Source organism: Heteronotia binoei, chromosome 3 (genome assembly GCF_032191835.1).
Source record: "Heteronotia binoei isolate CCM8104 ecotype False Entrance Well chromosome 3, APGP_CSIRO_Hbin_v1, whole genome shotgun sequence".
Classification (NCBI taxonomy): domain Eukaryota; kingdom Metazoa; phylum Chordata; class Lepidosauria; order Squamata; family Gekkonidae; genus Heteronotia; species Heteronotia binoei.
The window spans coordinates 153107219-153130280 of record NC_083225.1 but is presented as its reverse complement, the minus strand read 5'-3'; the positions used below and the strand labels follow the sequence as shown (position 1 = coordinate 153130280).

At 41.3% G+C, this 23062-nt stretch overlaps 1 protein-coding gene across 2 annotated transcripts in view; it reads left to right on the top strand.

The window, feature by feature from the left end:
• LSAMP (limbic system associated membrane protein) overlaps window positions 1-23062 on the top strand; it is a 2408919-nt gene that overhangs the window by 962435 nt on the left and 1423422 nt on the right. For both annotated transcript variants that reach the window (XM_060234657.1, XM_060234655.1), the window contains exon 2: window positions 12640-12678. In XM_060234657.1, coding sequence (XP_060090640.1) covers window positions 12640-12678 — 39 coding nt within the window. The remainder of the gene's footprint in view (window positions 1-12639; window positions 12679-23062) is intronic.

Below are 23062 nucleotides of genomic sequence, written 5' to 3'. Positions count from 1 at the left end.
TCATTTTAACATCCTCTTCTGTTCTCCCATCCTCTTCTGTTCTCCCATCACCCATATTATCATCGCAACCATTGGGTGAAGTAGGCTAGGCTGAGACAACTCAAGTAGAAATAGGAAAATTCAGTTTGGATCATGGTTCATGGATGAACCATGAACTAAACTACAAACCAAACTGAACCAGGTTTGTTCATGAACTAAACCAGTTCATGGTCTGTGGCCTTGTAAACCTCATTGAAAGTGATCATAGTCTCATTAAATGCTCAACTGTTTCAGGCTGTCTTGTGCAGTCCCTTTAAACTTTAAAAGGACTGCAGAAGACAGTTCAAAAAACAGCTGCATGGTGGGGAGGCACTTCCCACCCCTCAGTTGTTTTAGGCTGTCTTCTGCAATCCCATTAAAGTAACTTCAGAAAACTGCCCCAACCAGCCTACCTGCCATGCAGCTGTTTTCTGGGCTGTCTTGTGTAACCCCTTTAAATTTTAAAGGAACTTCACAAAACCGTCTGAAACAGCTGAGCAGTGGGGAGTGTCTCCCTGCAGCTCAGCTGTTTTTGTGGCTTTCAAAGGGAACAGAAAGCAGGGGGTTAAAGGGACTCAGAGTCCCCTTAAACCCCTGCTTTCTGTTCTATCCATCACAACCATGAACTGCCACAAACTGTTTTAAAAGTTCACAGACATTTATGACAGTAGATTCATCAGAAACTTCTGTTTGTGAAACATGAAACATGATTTGGTTCATGTCCATCCCTAAGCTGGAGTCTCCCTCGTCCTAGTTTAGCACTCCAACCACTGTACTGTGCTGCTGCTTTCCAGGGGTCACAATGGCATAGTGGTCTTTGAATGAGCCTTGCATTCCAAGATAGCAGAAATACAGTATGTGATTTTCCTGTAGTAGATAATATTGGGAGCACATTATGATTTGAAGGACTGAAATGCACGACCAGCCTTTTGATTGCAGCCCCCACCTCACCCCAGCAAATTGCAAACAGGGCAATTCTGAGGAAAAGCCCCCTTTTTCGAACATCGTAGTTACCAGCTTGGTTGCCAGAGCATCTGGAGAAGTAACTCACACACGTCTGGCCAGAGAGTGTGGGTAAACCTATCCAGGGGCAAAAGGGACTTATGCTGTAGAAGCAGCCATAAACTACATAGGCACTCTTGACTGGTACAAGAGCGCCTACCAGCAGCACGAACGTCTTCCCGTCGTTTCATGTACCAGCCATGAAGTGGAAGAGACTGCGCCGCCAGGAGCTATCCAGGCGAATGGTTATGAAGCACTGACCATGGAATCCACCGTGGAGGGCTAACACCACATGTAGCCATCTTCCCGCCAGGTTTGACTCCAGTTCATCCCAGCAGAAGGCTCACGTACACACCAGATGTCACCTTTGGCCCACAAGCAACCAACACACCCCAGGAGTGGTTAATAGTCCAACTGCCACTTTCTTTGTTTAACGGAACTCTAGACAAAGACTGGTGCCCAGAAGAAGACAGAAGAAGAGGAAGACCACCTTCAGCCAGAGCCAAATTCCTAGGCCACAATTAGACTGTCTATTGTCACCCTTTCATAATAATAATAATAGCTTTTATTTCTATCCCGCCCTCCCCGCCTAGGCGGCTCAGGGCGGCTAACAACAGCTCATACGTTAACATAAATAATAAAACTTTGGATTTAACAATTAAAATTAAACATATAAAAACCAGTTAGTTAAATTAAAATACATAATTTAAGTTACACTATATGTATATATATATCTGGCAGCAATAAGACTGTTCTGGCGCTGGTTCTGCCAGTTTCAGATAAGTTCCCTAATCTTAAAGTATTTCCCACCCAGTAGTCATTTCTATTCTTCTTTCCAACTGTCACTTTGGAGCCGCCCCCTGTTCTTTTTCAACCTGAAAGTTCTCTCAGGTATCCAGGATCCAGGCAAGTCCATTGGTCAAGAACAGGCACCCAATTAGGTGCCACCAATGAACTTTCTATTGGCTACTGCAGTAGTCCAGCCCTTATGGTCACTGCAGAGCCTCCCCTTTCTCCTCCCTCATACCTCCCATCCCCCGAGGGCTCAAGAGAATCCTTATAATCTGTGGACTAGCTACCCACAGGTGTGCTTCTATCAGTATCCCAACTTCCGCTGCATAGATCCATCCCCGATTCCTGATCAGTTTTGGGTCCCTTTCCCCCGTCCTCTTACGTCGCCATTGGAGCCTTCTTGAAGACTACGATAGGTAAATATCACCCTGTTTGTCTACCCATGGTGTTCCTCTATATAGATCGATCTATCGATCCATCATCCATCTATCCATCCCATCTATCTATCCCATCTATCCATCATTCATCATCCATTATCCATCTATCATCCATCTATCTTCTATCTATCTATCATCTATCTATCATCTGTCTGTCTGTCTGTCTGTCTGTCTGTCTGTCTGTCTGTCTATCTATCTATCTATCTATCTATCTATCTATCTATCTATCTATCTTCTTCATCATCATCATCATCATCTATCTATCATCTATCTATCTGTCTTTCTTTCCATCCATCCATCCATCCATCCATCCATCCATCCATCCATCCATCCAACCATCCATCCATCCATCCATCCATCCATCCATCCATCCATCCATCCATCATGTTTCCTAGGACTGAATGTGTGTTTTGATGAGTATTTTATCTTGTATGGAAGCCTATATTTTTCCTAATAAATTATAATTGATTTTACTAAATTAGAATCCCTATTATTTTAAGCATTACTTTCTGGACGTGAATCTTGTATACATAGGTAAAAAGATCCTGAGTGAGCCAGGTGCCCACCTGACTAATTCCCCAACCTCGTTTTGAGGGCATTTCGGCTTACACCTTCAACCCTTAAACAGAGCGTGAATTTGAATTTCAGGCTAATTGTTGAGATGATTGTATGAGGTGCTTGACAAGCCAAAATGGACATTGTGACAAGGCAGGTAAAAATGTTGATTATATCTTTTGTTAAGTTTGCAACATCTGTGGTCAAGGACACATTAGAATGAAAAGTTTACAGTTTGAGATACCAGCTGAGGTAAATGGCCTTGAAAGTTTCATGATCTGAGGGATAAACTACTTTTCAGAAAACAGCTACGGTGGGCCCAGGGACTGTTTCAGTGTCTCTCTCCAAACGTAGTACGCATGCTACCCATCAGATAAAAGCTCTGTTAAATGGCAATAGTTAATGAGTGTATTTGTCCAGATTATTATAACTTCCCTGCCCCAATTGCCTTTGGTAATTAATACACTACCAGGATGGAGCAGCTTCAAAGCTAGCTGACTTAGTGCTTGAACCTGTCATTTCACCTAGAAAATGCTCATTGCTATACTGGAATGGTGTTTTAAATTTTGGGAGAGGCAGTGGAGGAAAGGCTTAAGCATTTTCTGATATAGGGGCCCTTTATCTTCAAAATAGCTGTCTGGTGCTACCATTTTTGTGCTGCCACTTTTTTTGTATCCTAATCACAGGTATTTATGTCACATCTGTCTTAACCCATAGTACCAGTAAGGTTCACTTGATCTGCTTATCAGTGAAAAATGGTGTGTGATTTGTCCCTTTGTCCACCATTGTTCTTAGTCAATTACTATAGTTCAGATCTCTGAGTTAGCTTAGGTTTGTATTAGTTACTGACTAGTGGCCCATATCTATATTGGTTCATGTATATGCATTCTCACACAACTTCATGAGAACTATAGTCTTTTCAGCTATTAAAAAACATAGTTTTTTTGCAGTGTCCTGTTACTTGCATGCATCGTTCACACTGAAAACTAAAAGGAAATGGAATAACATACATTACTGATTTCTTCTCTTTTGAATTAATTGGTTGGTTGCTTAGGAAAACTCTTTAAACAAAGGTGCATGTTTTGCCCATGTGGTCAGTCATGCAGATGAGTTTTTATTTGCATGTTTTTATTTTTGCATGTGCCAATGCAATTGATGCTGCTACATGTGCTGGCACATAGAATAGGTAAGGTGTCCAATGTCAGTCAATTAAAAGATGCATCGGTTGTGCTGAAGATAAGAGAGGTTGAGCTGCTGGTGGTAACTATGTTTGAAAAGTAAGTCACTTTTAATGACCCAGCTGCCTTCAATGATAGAGAAGATTTATTTTTCATATTGTACAAGTGGCTGCCATCTGTAACTAATGTAACTAATTTACCAAAGCATGACTGGGCCATGACTCTGGAGCACAAGTGGCTACTGCACAGATGCAAAACTCTTGGCACAGCATTCAAATCAGACAACAACATTGTGATGAGCCTTGACTTGTGTGTAAATGGGGTCCCCACTGCAGGAAGTTCAGCTTCATATTTGCTATGAAATTCTCAGCATCCTTCCTTTCAATGGGATATTAATTGTGCCTAACCACTGATGCAACTCATCATGTATAGATGTGCCTGAATATTGGGACAACTATAGTCAAAACCTATATGCAATAAACCATCAAGTGGCTTCAAACTTATGGCAACCCTATGAATTAATGAACTCTAAAATGCCCTATCATTAAGAGCTTCAATCAGGTCTTGAAAGCAATGGCTTTCTTTATTGAGTCAATCCATCTTGTGTTGGGTCTTCCTCTTTCCTACTGCCTTCAACCTTTCCTAGCATTATTGTCTTTTCCAGTAAGTCTAATCTTCTCATGATGTGACCAATGTACCCAATGTGGAATAGCCACAGTTTTGTTTTTTTATCTTCTAGGGAGAATGCAGGTTTGATTTGATCTAGAGCTCACTTATTTGTATTTTTGACAGTCCATGGTATCCATAAAATTATTCAGCACCATATTTCAAATGAATCAATTCTCTTCCTATTAGCTTTCTTCCTTGTCCAACTTTTACATCCATACATAGTATAAATTATCTTGGTCTTCAGCAACTCTCCCTTACACTTAAAGATCTTTTCTGGTTCCTTCAAGATTATCCTTTTGAGTCTTAATCTCTTTCTGATTCCTTGCTTGAAGCCAAAATTATAAACAAGTAAAACACACTTGTGAGCTGGCAGCTAGCACTTTTCAATCCTTGTGAATTAGCCTGCAGATGAAATTTTCCTTTTCTATCCTTCTCAAATTGTGCTTGCTTATTAAGGTGAGGCAGAGCAGATATTGTGGCACAAGCAGAAATTTTACACATGCAGCCTTCAACATACGTTTACCAACCCTAACATTATAATGTGCATTGGTTCACACATTATTCAGTTAAAGATAAGCAAGTCCCCCCATTTGCACTTTCCATGAAAAACCAGCAGCATCAGGAGGGAAAGAAATAAAACTCTTATCAAAATAAAAGGACAGGCTTTGCAAATCTCTAATTCTGATCTCTGTTACTTCCTAAGAATGTCGCTTCTCATGTTCCGCTCTAGACAGCATAATAGTTCAGTTTCTGTGATCTTTCCTACGCCTCTTAATGTAAAATGTGGGAAGTGATGGCAATTTGTATTTTAGACAGAAGCAACAAAGGGAGTGGTGGTGGTGGCAGGCATTGTGGTATTAAATACGGTTTATAATAGCAATAATCTCCCATGAAAACAGTTGTTACCATAGTTAATGTCCGCTTTGTCAGTACGTTAACCTTCCTTGGCTTTACCTCGGGCCATTAAATGGCCAACCATTCGTTAAACACTCGAGAGCTACCAATTTCAGGGGAAATATTATAGAGCTCATTTGCTAAGTGAAATGCCTGGAATGATAGTAGGAAACTTCTTCTGTACCAGCTTGACTGTGCCTTCACCAACTGATGTACAGGTAGCATGCTGTAGGTGATCTATTGGCCTTAGTACTTCCAAAATATGTGTCTGAGATCCACTGTTGATCTTTTATTTCCACGGTTATGAGACTGAGAATTCATTATGTTACAAGTCAAGGAGTTGATAGACTCTGTGCAATCTACAGAATTGCTGAGCAGATGTGAGATTTGTGAGTTTCTAACTTCATTTGTGTAATAAAGTTTCTACTTTTTATATGAGATTTTCATAAACATTCAAGGAAAACCTACTTGTGGGTACCATATCATATGAAATCTCCAGAATTATGGAGGATTGTGGTAAAGAGGGGGTGGGATGGATCTACAACAAATGGAGTGCAGTATATTAAAGCCCTGCACAGTACAATATCCCTCCGCTATAAATATTGCTTCCTGTCCACAAATCCCTTCCTCTTACCTCTCTAAAGAGGAAGTAGGGAAGAGCTTTCCTATATTACCATAAGACATTTTGGATTGTTTTGCCACATTATCTTAAAGTATTCATCTGCATGCTTGTAAAGGGTGCTTTAAGGGCTATGAAGTATGAATGACGCAAATAGGATGTTTTTCATACTGCTACACTCTGTGGAGAGCTGGGATTGTGTGAGGCTAACGCCATGCTGGGAATTATTAGGAAGGGAATTGAAAACAAATCAGCCCGTATCATAATGCCTCTGTATAAATCAATGGTGCGGCCTCATTTGGAGTACTGTGTACAATTCTGGTCACCGCGCCTCAAAAAAGATATAGCATTGGAAAAAGTGCAGAAAAGGGCAACTAGAATAACCTGTGAAGAAAGGTTAAAACGTTTGGGGCTCTTTAACTTGGAAAAAAGTTGACTGCGGAGTGACATGACAGAGGTTTACAAGATTATGCATGGGATAGAGAAGGTAGAGAAAGAAGTTCTTTTCTTCCTTTCTCACAATACAAGAACTCCTGAGCATTCAATGAAATTGCTGAGCAGTTGGGTTAGAACTGATAAAAGGAAGTACTTCTTCACCCAAAGGGTGAGTAACATGTGGAATTCACTGCCACAGGAGGTGGTGGCAGCTTCAAGAGGGGAATGGATAAGCATATGGAGCAGAGGTCCATCAGTGGCTATTAGCCACAGCATATTGTTGAAACTCTCTGACCATTTTCGCACACAGCTCACCTCGCAGTCACAATCCTGTTCCCTCTGCAGTGTCTGGTCAGATTTCCCACCATCTGCACTGAAGTTACAGGAAGTGCCGCAGCTTTTGCGTAGCGAACATAAACTGGGTTTTAGCGGTTTACGCAAAAGCTGTGGCACTTCCTGTAACTCCAGCGCAGATGGTGGGAAATCTGACAGACGCTGCGGAGGGAACAGGATTGTGACTGAGAGGTAAGCTGTGTGCGAAAACGGTATCTGTCTGAGGCAGTGATGCTCTGTATTCTTGTGCTTGTGAGGGGGGGCACATTGGCAGGGCTTCTAGCCCCACTGGTGGACCTTTTGATGGCACTTGGGTTTTTTGGCCACTATGTGACACACAGTGTTGGGCTGGATAGGCCATTGGCCTGATTCAACATGACTTCTCTTATGTTCTTATGAGGCTCCATGTCAAGGGTACATGTATGCCAAACTTGTATTTTCAACAACATATTGCTCTGGATCCAGATTAAATTTTTCCATGACAGGATGGAACTTTCCCCCCTTCCCTCTCACTGCAGCCAAATGCTGTGCCTGAGGGACAGGTGATCCCGAGGAAAGATATAATAGGAGTCTGCAATGAGAAGGCAGAATCAGTGAAAACTGCAAATTTAGTCTGGATTCAGCCCAGTGTGTAGAGTGGGCCATTAAGCAAACAAAAACACATGAATACCAGTTTCATGACATGCAGATGAACCTTGCCTAAACATCCTCACTGAACCTGTGCATTCACTGAGATTGTTTTCTGAGGTAACGCTCAGAGAACCTCTACCTGCAGAGATTAAACACATGGCAAGGCAACTATGGTCAGGGCCTTCTTTGTAGCGGTGATGAAATTGTGTCACTACCACTGCATAAATTTTCTGTCATTTAAAGCATCAGGTGAAGATTTTTTTCCCCTGAGAACTTGTAGTTAATGACACCATTATGTCTTGTTATGATTGCTATTGCCATTCCGTATGTTTGTGTTATGGTGTGGTTATGTTAAGCAGCTGGAATCCCAGGCATCCTAATCTAATCTCCTGTGTGGTTTGTTCATAACTCAGTAAATTCCTAACAAAAGCTGGTGTGCATGCAGCAGCGAAAGTGGAGCTTATAAAATAATTACGCAACAAATGAATTGGTATAAAGCCAATAATACAAAACCAGTGATAAAGTATTTTTTTTCCTTTGAAAAACTAGAGGGGAGTATGCAGCAATGAAGTCTCAAGATGGTGCTCTGCTTTGCAGAAAATACAAGGAGGGAACTTGAAGAGTAGTTCAGATCATATTTATATTCAACAGCAGGGGACCTAAGACCTAGCAAATGGACATGTCCATTTCAGACCTCTGTTTAGTCTGAGTAGGTTACCTGGTTTTCTTGATATGCAAATGTGCTCTGAGGCATTCTTTCCTTTGCTCTGCCTCTTCAAATACCAAACTGGAAAAGCGTGCGAGGGAAAAATATTCTCCACAAGTAATTGCAGTTCTGTCTGTGTTATGTATGTGTTTTAGTACTTCATAAGAGCTCCCTTGCTGCCTCCTCTCTATCTTGGAATTAACAAGTGCTCTCATTTGCTGCTTGGACACAGCCAAATATCGCTCGCTACAGGTATCGCTGAAACAGTTCACAGGAGCACTTTATAATTCCACAAAGAGACAAGCAGGGGAGCACTCGGCAGTGTGTGGGGAGGAGAAATAGATGCCACTTTATGCAGTGTGATCTTCAAATGCAAATTAATGGGGAGCATGGAATGTGCTCATGCTCGGGAGGCATAAAAAGTGCAAACATTATGACAGCCATAACTTGGGCTGATAAGCAAACATCTTTAACCTTCCACAACTGTGTGGCATCCACATGGTGCTTCAGGAAAAAGAGATTTTAGTTAGAGAACTAGAGCAGGAGCTCTCAAATATTACCCCAAAGAAGTTCCACAAGTAAGATGGAGGGGGGACTCAGTTTGATCCTCCTCCTAGGGTTTCTGTCCCTAGTACAGGTGGGTAAAATAGTGATAGCCAGGGATGAGTGGATTTCTCCTGTTAAGTAACTGTGTTGTGGGAGTACTCAGTCCCACATTCCAGTCTCCCTATTTTCTGTTTTTCCTTGGAAAGTCACTAATATTGATCTCAGAATTTTTGCATACTAAATTTACTGTTGTCTTTCATTTGTGTCTCTCTTTTCCCATGCAATTTATGTATTGATGAACATCAGAACAAATGTGGATTGGTGAAATGCAACTCAAAAAGGAATCTTGATGCAATTGTACAGTCATATCAAGGTTCCCCTTTGCTGTAAGATATAATCAGTGAATTTATGTGCTGCATTTACGAGAACCTCCCACCCACCACCCACCCTAAAAAAGGTGCAAACTGCACGAATCTGCAAATCAAAATTTGAGAAAGGCAAATTGCTGTCCTATTGGTAACCCTTTGAAAACAAGGTCAGAACCCTGACATCCAGGGACACATTCAGATAGGCAGAAGGTGGAAAGGAGTGTTGACCATGGTCAGCCTTGATAGCAGATGCCACAAGTCAAGTCCAGAGTATTAGGATAGATCATGCTGTTTTACATACACTCTGATCTGAATGGCCCAGGGTAGCCTGATCTTGTCAGATAAGCTGAACAGGGTCAGTCCTGGTTATTACTTGGATGGGAGACTACCAAGGAAATCTAGGATTGCTATGCCAAGGCAGGCAATGGCAAATCACCTCTATTCATCTCTTGTCTTGAAGACCCTACAGAGACTCCATAAGCTGGCTGCACCCTGGCCACAGTTTTTACCACCACAGCACTACATATACAGTTCTTTCTCCATCTGATGCTTTTCAGTATATTTTTTGATCCATGTGCACATGTCTAATCAAGGTATACCTTTCTAAACCTATTCATTCAATGGACTTGGAATGCTTAGGTAGAGTTTGTGTAGTAGTCTTGAAGTCACTCTATGTCTTGTTAGCCGCCCTGAGCCTGCCCAGGTGGGGAGGGCAGGGTATAAATAAAAGTTGTTGTTGTTATTATTATTATTATTTCTTCAGGGTCAGGGACAGAGGGTGGCACTGGGAGAGATGGTGTCATCCCACACCCTTTAGTGTGTGGAATGCTCAAGGGGCAGTCTCCTCTTCTACACTGTTTAACATCTGTAAATACCCCCTTGCTCAGCTGGTGTAGAGTTTTGGGCTGGTTGTCACCAGTATGCTGATGACATCGAGCTATAGCTATTGTTAGACGGATGGCTACCACCCCACTAAATATGGCTGCAGGAATGGATGGTTGGTTGAAGCAGAGTTGATTGAAGCTGAATCCATCAAAGATGAAAGTCCTGTGACTGGAGGGGGGAGACCCGAGGTTGGGGTGCCAACTCACAGGCTTTGACAGTGTGCTATTGATACCAGTGCCAACTGTCAAGAGCTGGGGTGTGCACCTGGACTCTTCATTACCAATGGAGGCCCAGGTTGCACATGTTGCCAGGCTGGCATTCTTTCAACTTTGCCAGGTCAGGCAGCCAGCCCCCTTCCTCTCTAGCTCTGACCTTGCAACAGTAATCCACACAATGGTCACCTCAAGGCTAGACTACGGTCACTTGCTCTACACAGGGCTGCCTTTGGAGTTAATCTGGATATTACAGATCATAAAGAATGCAGTGGTACAGGAACTATTGGGTACCACAATCACAGCTTGTATTCAACCTGTGCTCTGTTGGGTGCACTGGCTCCAAGAGTACTGGATCCACTGCAAGGTATTAGTTCTGACCATTAAAGCCCTTAATTGTCTGGGACCAATATACGTACAGAATCAAAATCTGCTGGCAATCCCTGAGACATCCAGCTTTCCTCAACCACAGTCAGGGCATTCTTAACCCTGGCCCCTGCCTGGTGTAATTCTCTGCTGTAATATCCATGCCTTTCAGGATCTAACTCAGATATGCAGGGCATGTAAAACAGATATGTTCCACCGGGCCTATGACTGAGGACAGCAACAGCTGTGTATTACCATTCTGTTAGGGACTCCCCCATGCTCAGATTATGATCTATCCTTGGAGGGAATGAAAGCTGCTATGCCATCACTATTGGAGGATGCTTATTGATGCTACCTATTATTAATTTCCTTAATTTCCTATTTATTATATTTTAATAATAATAATTGTATGTTTTTTATTCTGATGTACACCACCCTGAGCCCTTTGGGGAACAGTGGTCTATAAATATAAATACTACTACTACTACTGCATCCTCCCATCTCAAAAGTATTGTCATTTGTTGAAAGCTGCAAGAAGAATTTGCTTTTTATATTTATAGAAATATAGAAAGCAATCATGGGGTGCCTAAACAGACAAATTAGTGAGGACTAGAAACGCAAACATTAGCTTCTACATAACGTCCCATCAGTAATTTGTGTACAATAGTGAGTTTTAGTTTTTCCTTTCTCCTTCCTACAAAAGCCAATGACTCTTGTCAATGATCACTTTTCTTTCCATTTCCCAGAGGCTGTTGGGCAGCTGATCACAAACCCTGCATGAAACCACACTAGTCCTTAATGCGATGGCTCCAGGGGGGCTGTGCCTGAGCTGATGAGACAGGGAGAGTTTGTTTGCCTCTAAAAGAATGCATTTCCTTGAAGAGTGCCCTTCTGTCTGTAGAACTACTTGTCAAGACTACTTCAGTATTTCTTCCTCCCTCCCCCCCACACACACACATTCTTCCTGCAATCTGCTTGTGAATTGTTGTAACAACCATTTTTTTTTCATGCTCTAGTCTCTCACCCCTTCCTTGTAACTCTGCTTTGAAGTTGCTGTCCTATGATGTCTTCAGTTCTGAAAGCAAACAGAAATAAAGCAATCTGTAGCTGGCTGTGCAGCAGCTTCTGCAGTGGTGTGAGTGGTATACAAAAGACCTATACTATCATGAGGGAAAATTACAGATGGCTCCATTTTGTCATAATGAGATGCATTGAGAAGCCATTGTGTGCAAAGAGACTGACCATTTTAGACATGATGTAGCAGCAAACCCAAGATTACCACAGACTGTACACTCAGTGGGGGAAGGGGGCAATCATGACTTCCTGTTGACTCTACCTGCCTAAGTCATGTGTTTGCAAGCAAGTACTTCTTGCATTCACATTTTATGCAGGGTAGGGCCAGGGAAGGGCCGTGATTCAATGTTAGAACATGTGCTTGCCATGGAGAGGGTCCCAGCTGCAACCCCTGGTGTGTCCAGTTATAAGGACCTGGTAGTGAGTGATGTAGATCTCTGTTCAAGACCCTGAGGAGCTGCTTTCAATAAGAAAAGACAAGACTAACTGTGATAGGCTAAGGCAGCTTCATGTGGTCATTTATGTTTGTAAGTATACAATCTTACAATATCTTACATGCATACATTATGTGCAAAGTGGAGCAGAACAGTAGACTCACTTCTTGAGGTCATCATTCAAATGTGATAAGAAGCAGATCAGTGTCTGAGCATATAGCATGTATTAAAACGACATCATTTGAATGAATGCTACTATTAACATAGAAGGTGGGGACCTATGAAGACTTGTGGAGGAAGGGAAATACCATTCCCTAGTCTGTCCTTCTCTTTCTTTGCTTGCCCAAACTTCATTTCTCCTCCTTCTGGGGCTCTGTTCCCCTCCCACACACCACACACTTACATTCAAAGTAGGTACAACACAGACAAGAAATAGTCAACCAGAATTTGGTACAACAGCTAAATTTGCATTTTCTTTAAAAACAGGGAATTCAGGTGGAAAGAATTTGGACTCCTTGGATATAGGTGAGGCCTAAAAGTCCTAACATTTACTGCTCTGTTGATCTGTGTGTGTGTGTGTGTGCAATGTGCAAAAACTTGTAAGTACAATGCTGCATTCAAAGTATAACTAGGACTATTGTACAGGACTCTTTAGACATGAGGGTTTGGATGCTTTTCCCCGCTCAAAGATAATCTCTGCAGGGGTGGTGGATGTCTGAAGGAACTCCTGTTTTGGCTGTATTCCTGTTCTCCTCAGTGCTCAATAGTAGCAAGACTGATGTAACATGTAAGAAATGTGTGATGCAGAATTTGGGTCCCTTGTAGATGAAAAACAACAGATGGTTTCATGACAGAGTGGCTTCTTGTCTACACTTCCAGGCCATCTTTATAACAAAACGACTTCCAGAGCTGCAAGAAACAGCTTTAAAAAATGTGCCAAGCTGAAAGATTTCCTAATGTATCAGTTTTTAAATCAGGTTATTTTATTTATATCTTCTGCAGCAATTTAATAATATAGATATATTAATCTTGGAAACAAGTATAAAAGCACTCATCACTTTAAACATTTCTTTAAAGATGTTTACCTACATATAAATTAGCAAGTCTTCCACGAATGCTCATATTATAGACATCAAAGTCTGCCTAGAAATGAAAGGAATAGGTTACAATTTACCACATTTCCTCCAGAATGCATCATTATGAATGAATTTATAAATAAAACATTTTTTCAGACAGTTTGCCATGTGCCCACCTTATTTCAAAACTTCTAGGAGAAAAGCAAGCCAGAAGAAAGCAACAAGGGGACAAATAAAGGACCCAGATTATCACATAATTTGATCAGGCTCTTATCTATTGAAGTTTAGAAATATACAGATATGTGTTCATTTCAGCTTTGATTGTATTACCCATCTCTTTCTTTTCTGGCATAGAGTTTGTCATTATGATAGGGTGGAGAGTGTGTAGTTGGAAGATGTATATTGCAAGGATCCCTGGAATGAGCTGTGTATCCTTGTATGCACTCTTCACCAAGGCTTTTTTTGAGCAGGAACACACAGGAACACAGTTCCGGCTGACTTGGTGTCAGGGGGTACAGCCTAATATGCGAATGAGTTCATCTGGGATTTTTCTACTAAAAAGCCCTGTGTGAAACAATGCTGACATCAGGGGCATGGCCTAAGATGCAAATGAGTTCCTGCTGGGCTTTTTCTACCAAAAAAAGCTCTGCTCTTCACTTATTGGATTCACCATAGGAAATCTAACAAAGTAAGTTTGGTCTACCCAGTAAACTGGGTAGGGCATTTTTGGTTTCACAATAGTGTCCCAAGGACTGGATGGGAACATGAAAGTACAAGAATGCACTCAAGTTTCTTACTGGGTTGGAGAAAAAAGTATGGCTAAGAGAGTAATCTGAGATATCTCTAATTCAAATTATGCCTCTGCAACAAACTTGCTAGGTATCCTTAGGCAAGTCATTTTCTCTCAACCACCTCAATCCTGTTCAGCATAAAAGCATATAATAGTAATATCATCATTGCTGTTTATTAAGCCTGCTGCCTCTGATGATCCTAGGCATTGATTCTAGCCTTGCTGGACCACAGTATGAACCCCTGAGTGAGCAATACTCATAATAAAAGGGACTGTTTACAATCCCAGCATCAAGAAAGATTAGGATTGCAATTGTAAGAACACTTTTTTATTGTTGTAAACTGCCCTGAGCCCACTCGTGGGATAGGGTAGGGTATAAATTGAAAAATTAAATTAAATTGCCTCGAAGTAAACCCCATTGAAAAAAATGAACTTGTTTCTTAGTAGGCTTGCTTAGGAAGATGATTTCATCATCTACTTGGATTTTTGCAGTGGCAGCTCCAGTCCTTTGGTTGAAATACCCAGAGAAAGGAAGGCAATTTTTAGGGGGGAAATGCAAGTCCAAACTATTTAAAAGGGCCTTTGAAACTGTAGTTCCACTGATTGCCTGATAATATGTTGTTGCTTGAACATTGCCTTTATCTGTGAAAACCACTTTAAATCCATGACAGAAAGGCAATATAGAAATGTTTTCAATAAATAACCTGAAAATCAAGCTTACTTCACTCTGCATTCACCCCTTCTTGGTTCAGCTTGCTGGCACAATGAATTGGGATGCTGAGTCAGCAGTTCATGAAACAAAAATATTGTTATTGAGACAGGACCTGTGGCAGGGCCCACTGGATTCAGTGTGGGATCACAGATGTAGAGTGAAACCCACTGGATTTTTATGAGTCCAGGGTTGAAACCCAATGAGTCTCACTGGTGAAGGCCAACAAGTCTTGCCAGTTACATGGCTGGAGTTCAGTAGGAAACTCCCTAAAATGGATTGCCAAAAACAATTTTAAAAAATAACTGGAAAAGGGGGAAGTAACAGGACTGCTCCTTGGTGTCCTGGATTAATCAATACATCAGGTTAAGCATTTTTTTATAAATAGTCCTAGGAGTGGTCTTTTTACAGGGTCTGTTTGCTTGCAGTAAGGGGACATATTTGACAAATATGATATATTTGTAATATAGTAATACATATATAAATAATAGGTGCACACTCACACATAATTTTGAGTTATGGTTGGACATTATGTCAACCTTCTGAACAAATATTTTCAATAGCATTGTATACAAAAAATAGTTGATTTAATGTCAGTATATATTCAAGATAGGCCAGAGCATTTTGTCATACCATTTGCCTTTCCCCATCTGGCCAAGTGTAAGTCACTATGCAATGCAGCTGTGACCCATCTTGGATCTGGCTGGCTGTGGTATGGGTAGGCAAAGCTGTTGCCTCCTGTACCTCAGATGGTTGGGAAGTTTTTGAGGTATGTCAGTGCAACTGCAGCACTGCAAACCCAACAGAACTAAGATCTAGCAAAGAATCTCTGCAGTAGAAACTGAAGGTGGTGGGGGCATTTTTGCAAGCCCAGCAAAACCAGTGCAATGTATAGAGTGCCCAGCAGAACCCAGTGCTATTGTGCCAATGCCAGCTTAACAAGACTGATGTGAATACAGAATCACAATCCAAGCGAGGAAGGATTGCAAGCCCAGCACAACCAGTTCAGTGTACAGAATGCCCAGTGGAACCCAGTGCCACTGTGGTATTGCAAGCTTAAAAGCACTGATCTCAAAACAGAGTCACAAGAAATCCAAGCAATGGGGAGGAGTTTGCAAGCCTAGCATAACCAGTTACAATGTGCAAAATGCCCAGCAGTATCTAGTGCCACTGGCATTGCACGCTTAAAAGGATTTTCCTCAAAATACAGAGTCAAAAGTCCAAGCAAATGGGGTGGGATTTTGCAAGCTCTGTGCAAGAAAATGGAAAGGAATGGCCTCTTGAAACTGATGTGACTAATTTGAAATTGACGAGAGTGTCTCCAAGGCTGAGAAATAGTTTTCTGGAAAACCAACATGAACTACCACAAACTATTTGAAAGTGTGTGGGAAGTTCATTCTCGTTGATTTGCCATGAAGTTCAGTTCATGAACAACAAACTGACCAAAATTTGTGATGAACTTTAGTACTGAGCCTGCTTTGGTGGGGAGGGCAGGGTATAAATCAAATAAATAAGTTAAATAAATAAATACATGAGCCAGTTCATGACCATCTCTAGCTCTTAGAATCAGGCAAGCACACATTAAAAATAATAACTCTGGGCTTAAGAACTAGCGGAACTGTAGATTCTATATGTTTTGTCAAGGTGCTTTAGGTCATGCAGACATTCTGATTTTGGCACAGGAACAGGTTAAGCAGGGCAATGGTGGCTGGTCCATAAGCATCCAGTGAAGTGTGTCTGTTACTTGTTTATTATTTAATTAAAATATCTCTACACACTCACTGCCGCTGACAAAAATATGTAAAATAACCCAATTAAAAATCAATAATTTCATAAAATATAAACCCAGTAAAATCAAGCCACTCCTCTGCATTGGTCCCAAGGGCTTGGGCACAATTGGAGTGCAGGACATAGTTCCTTTAAATAATTGGAAATACTTGTTATGGTCAGGATTTCAATAGAAATGACTATGAAATCTTTCCATTACCACTGAATGTTAATCTGAAAACACATATATTTTAAATGTGTTTATTTAGCATAATTTTACTCTATTTTCCAGCCAATAATTGTCTCATCTTGGATTTCTGTCCAAGTATGGTAGAAAGTGCCTGGCTAGAAAGCAGATCACTGCTACAAGGATGTTAGCATTTGACCTGAAGGTCTTGAACTTTTAAAATGTTTATCAGTCTGTAATGTTGTTATGGTCAAAGGGGAGAGACTGAGCAAGTAAAATGCTTACCCCATAGCACAATGATTCTGAAAATGTTAGAACATTGCCTGCACAATTATTTGAGAGGAACAAACTAGTATCACAACTAGTACCACAACTGCATTTGTTGATATCATATACACAGGACTATTTTTGGAGCAGGAACTCCTTTGCAATTCTCCAAAAGCTTACAGTAGACCCTGTAAGAAGAGCCCTGTAAACTCTTGGAGGAGTGGCTACATCAGGGGTGTGTAGCCTAATATGCAAAGAAGTTTCTGCTACAAAAAAAAAAAGCCCTGCATATACATTCAGGTCAAAGCACACTTTCCAAGCAATTCAGTGTTTAGGAAGGATACCCCATCAATTTCTCCTACAAGTTCTCCCTAATACTGACTTTGGAGCCTAGGTGGGCAAGAGACTGTGTAAAATGGCAGGGGGAGTGGTAGTTGTGTCAGAGGAATGGCAAGCAGAAAAGGATTAGGGTTGCCAGGCTGTAGTCAGAAATCCCCAGAAGAGATAGGGGATAGCTGGCATGCCAGAATCACACAAGTGTGCTGACCTCACTTCTGACATTAAAAATCAGTAGTGATGTCACTGCTGCTGTCAATTTTTTTTTTAAAAAACTTGTCCCATTTTACCACAGAGTTTTTGTTAATCTTGGAGTGTCCATAACATCTGTTTTTTTAACCAGAATGATATCAGTGCACTGGGATAATGTTGGCATACACTTAAAAATCAATCATTTCATAAAATCTAAACCCAGTAAAACCAAGCCACTCCTCTGCAATGGTCCCAAGGGTTTGGACACAATTGGGGTTGCAGGACATGGTTCCTTTAAATAATTGGAACATTTTAGGCACCAGTAGGCAAAACAGGAAGATAGCCTGGCTTCCCTAGGAAGGATGCTTAATCCCCTCCCACCTACCAATTCCCAATTTCCTTCTCCCACCCACCAAACTGTCAATGAAAATGCTGTCACCCTGGCATTAATATTATAATAGTACTGTCACAAGGAGGCCAATTCCTGGAGACTTTCTGGAAAGGAGAGGCTCAAGTCTTACAACCAACTCTTGAGAAGGGCTGGTGCCTAGTCATGACCTGTTAAGATCCTTACTTGTTGAGTTCTAACAAATACAAGTTTTTTACTGATTTCTGGCCTACTAGAAAAGGTTTCTGAGTCTGAAAGTGGTCAGTCTTTTGTCTCTATGAATCCTGTTTCCCAACTGATCCTGTACAGTAGAATTGCATGCACTATTAAGCCAGGCTCCTAACACCGTAAAAATGGCTGTGTGGGATTTCAAGAGTCTGTCATTCTTGTACCAGTGCCCTTCCCATAGTTTTCCAGTTACCAATGACCTTGCAAGTTTACAGCTCAGATTGAGTTGACAGGCCCACCTTGTTATTTTTTGGTGATTAGAATCTCAGTTCTCTATGAATCATTTAAACCAGAATGCAGATATATGTAGAGGCTGAGAATAGCATGTTGGGTTCCCTTCCAGTGTTAACTGTAATGACTGCAAAATGTTTTATGATGCCATGGGATGAGCTATGCCCTGACCTAGATTGCCCAGGTTAGCCTGATCTCATCAGATCTTGAAAACTATACAGGGTTGGCCCTGCCTGGCTATTACATGGATGGGAGACCTCCAAGGAATACCAGAGTTGTCATTCAGAGGCAGGCAATGGCAAACCACCTCTGAACATTTCTTGCCTTGAAAACCCTACTGGGTCACCATAAGTCAGCTGTGACTTGATGGCAACAACAACAAAAGATGAGCTATGGAATAGCTGGGGATCATGTTTGGTTCTGGAAGAGTGGGCATGTTCCCAGGCACCATTTTTGCTATCTGATCCATCCTATCTCCTCTAGCCATCTCTCAAAGGTTATGTGTGTGCAGCGGCCATTTTATAGAAAAATAGGTGGCGGAGCTCATCCAGGGATTGTTATGCAGCTACACATACTATTCAATGGACAAGGAGGTGGAACTCTCAGAAAGGTGCAGGAGCTGCGCTCCTGTGAGCTCCCACTGAATCTGAGGCCTGTGTGTGTGTGTGTGTGTGTGTACATGTATACCCCCCTTTCATGGAAAAAGAACAGTTTGGGGGAGGGGGACCCAGATAGGAAAGTGGTGTGAGAAAAAGTTAATCCATACAACAAACATGCATACACTAAGCACAAGTAGCTGTTTCTAAGTAAAAATAAAGATGCCAGAAAGTCATTTAATATATCTGCCATGTGTCCTCCAGTTGGTCCTAGTGCTTGTCCTGTGATTGATGAAGTTAGTCTGAATTCAGGTGATCTGGCATAACTGATTCATAGACTGGGCTATATGCAAATGTACCTGTATTTTCCAGGTATTTTTAAACCAAATGCAGGTCAGAGATCTGTATTTGGCTGATGATATAGTTCACTTATTCAAGTGCATTCAGCTATATAGAAGCCCCAGTGCCCTTGACTGCACGTCTCCAACCGTATGCCTTCTGAGTTCATTTGCTGAGTTGCACTGCCACCATGGCATTTGGAGAAGCCAATAGGCATTTAAGAAGATTGTGGTGTCTGTATACGTCTTTCCCCTTCCATTGAAAGCAATGGAGGATGGGGGGCACCTTTGGAGGGGCATAGAATTGGACCCTTCAAACTTGGGGGGCATAGGGTATAATGGAGCCAAAAATATTGGGGTTTCTGAAATTCCCAAACCTCAATACCATACTGATATTGGGATTCAGAATATCTGAAATATATTAACATTTTTCAGATTCGATATACCTGAACCCAACACCTTCCCCCTCCTTTTTTCATATCCCTAGTCATGAGCATATATGTTGCTTTCTTTATGCTTTTGCAAGATTAATATATACTTTTTAAAAGTCTTTCATCAAAATTATATCTAACCAAAGAGTAAGTCTAACTCCTTAATGTCTAGCAATCTCGTCTGATTGTTCCTGTGTGCGTGAGCGTGTGTGTGTGTGAGAGAGAGATATGTGACTGAGTGCATATTCATATAAATTTGGAAGATCATTACCAGACAACTGTTTTACAAAAGTTAAATTCAGAGCTCATTCATTTTTCAAACGGCTGCAGGAAGCCCTCAGGAAAGTTGGTAATGGCAGATGAGTGTTGCTAAAAGAGAACTGGTCCATGAGTAGTCCTTTGTAAATCTATCAGTCATGTGTTTGTTTGTTTGTTTATCCTGCCCTTCCTTCCAGGAACTCAGGGCAGCCAGTGCTTCTCTGTTTTATTCTCACAACAAACTGGCAAGTATGTTAGGCTGAGAGAGGCCCATGATTCAGCAGTAAATTTCATGGCTGAGAGGGGCTTTGTACCGAGGTCTTCATGCTGCAAATCTGAAACCTTAACCTAGAGAGTACCACAGATGAGTCAAGTATATGGTCCAGAACATGTCCCAGAACCCTTTGCAACAACATGATATTTCATAGTCACCAAATCCAATAGAAAAGGGTTATTATGTGAAGGAGCAGTTTGAAAATCAGTACACTATCCTGCTTCATAGAAGTCATTCTTTCTTCTATTCTAGTTCTTCTGTTCAACTGACCTCCATCTAAGGTTACTTTCTGAATTATTGACAATATTTTTATCCCCTTACAGCTGTGTGACAGGTCGAACATTTCCCATCGCTGTTTGGGAAATGCTGCATCTGTTGAATTTCTCTTTTCACACTCCTACTGAAAGCATTGAGTTTCTTTCGGGGAAAATAGATGGCAAATTGTTTTGATGTCTGATGTGAACAAGATGAATCCTTGATTAGGACTCTAGCTAGATTTGTGGCGGGTGCAAGCAGAAAAAATGCAACATGGAGGGTACAAACGGGGGAGGGGAGTATGGCTTAATAGTATTGCCAAATTCGAGTCTCCTGAAGTAAATCTTTTTGGTAATGGCGCAAGGGAAAGTTTTAGAGAATAATATCCTTTAACATGGTGCCAGTTCTATTCCTCAGTCATGTGGACTCTCTTCTGTGTTTATGCTTCTATATTTGTGCCTGCCTCTCTTTCTGTGACTATTTATCTCTTTCTTGCACACATTCATTTTTGCCTTTCATCCGTCTTGTGCTTCATCTTTGTCACAGTTATAGCTCTATTCCTCCTCGTATTTCTCTTGTTCTTCCCCACCCTTTTGTTGACTTGGTTTTTTTCCCCTTGGCTTCCCTTCCTTCCCTCTGTGTTTGCACATCTTTCTTCTTCTCTTTCCTCACCCTTCTTATTCATCCTTTATCTCTTTCCCGCTCTTTCTCTTTTTTTCTCCAATTCCATTAACGAAAGTAGATAATAACTTGTGAATTCAAGTGGAACTTCATTTCTTAAACTGCACACTCGTGCTGGAACCCATTAAGCTCGATAGCGAGAAATGAGAGAAATCATAATTATCAGGCCAGTAAAATACATGAAACATAAAATTTGTCAGGGAAAGTAATTGAAATTATTGGAGCAGTTGGGTCTTGGTGCTGTGCAGGCCCGGAGTGATAATGGAAAGGTTATGGGCAATGTTTAGCAATGCTGATGAGGCCCAAGGTGACTCGCGCCACCACAGTCAGCAACTTTATGCTCTGCTTACATTAATTTGCTAATCCATCTTTAGAAATGGCCAGGCTGAGCAGAACAGAGAACCCCCTACCAAAGTTCTAGGGTGCCCGGTGAGGCCAAGTGTTCATTCCCTTTTCCATGGCCTTTGGTATTGCTTCTTTTTTTCTTCTTCTGTACACTAAACTGTTCATCATTCCAATTTTCTTCTCTTGGCGGTCAGTCTTTTTTTTTTTTGCTAGTAGGTGATTATAATTATGCCAGTAACATGGGAAGCTTAGGTTAAAAGCTTTGTTCAGCTGTGAACTCATGGTATGTCTCATGTCACATTGCATGTGTCATCTGCATCTCTTGTCATATAACGGGTTGTAGCTTAGAGGTACAGCATCTGCTTTGCATGCAGAAGGTCCCATTTGCAGGGATGAGGTAGTAGGTGATGTGAAATGCCATAATCTGAGAACGTGAGAACCACTGTTGGTCAGAGCAGACAGACACTACTAACCCTGATAGACTAGAGCTCTGATTCCATATAAGGCAGCTTCAGGTTTTGTATTGTTTTTTAAAAAAAATCTTGCCCCCTACTTGATGCCATTTGATTGCCTTTTAAGAAAACTGGTTTGATAAAACAGAGAAATAGGTAGGATCTCCAAGTGACAATAACATTATAAAAGACAGCCTGGGCTACTCTTCTTGATCTGCAGACATTAGGAGGAAAAGATAATGCTTATCTCCGTGGCATGAAAAGCTTCATCTGGCAATTTCGGCATATCAAGAACAGCATGAGTTCCGGGAATGAGCAGGTGAAGCTTTTCAAAGCATGCAGATAAGCATTCTCACATGGCAATGTCTGCAGACCTAGCTGTTGCTCAGTGTTGAGGAGCACGGATGGTCACAAAAAGTTGGCAACCCAGGTAACAGGTATGACTGTCCCCCTTACAATGACACTTTATTTTTTAATACAAAAAAGACAATGCTTTGAAAACGTTAAAAAACAACAACAAATGGAATAACAAGTTGGCTGTGACTTCAATCATTCAGGTAGAGCTTGTCAGTTTCCCAGGCAAGAAGCTGCTTTACACAGCTAAATTTCAAACCTCAGAAAATAATGGCACATAATAAACTGGCCAAAAAGACCTCTTAACAGCAGCTGCAGGAGTGGCAGAGCTATAATGCTGCTTCCCTCGTGTTCAAAGCTCCTTATTATAGGGACTACATTAGATGAGGCTTGTCAGAAAGGGGCCAATTGGCAGCAGCTTTTTTGCAAGCCTTTTCTGTTGCGATTAATACCTTTCAGAGAGCAGTTCCAAAACCACCAGAGTGGATTTTTGCAGGCACAATTTAGAAATAATTTATGGTCACTTTTCTAACATTTCCCCTACCCCTAATTTCTCATTGGATGTAAGTTTCACATAACCTTGGCTTGACCCCCATTGGAGAAAGCAAAAAACAACAACAACACACTTTACAATTAGTAAAGAATAGTCAAATAAAGGAGAAAGGGTGAAATTATCACAAGCAGGACCAAGAACAAAATGAATACAGGCTCAATAAACGGATGGTATATTCTCCCTCCCCAAGTCCCCCTGGGA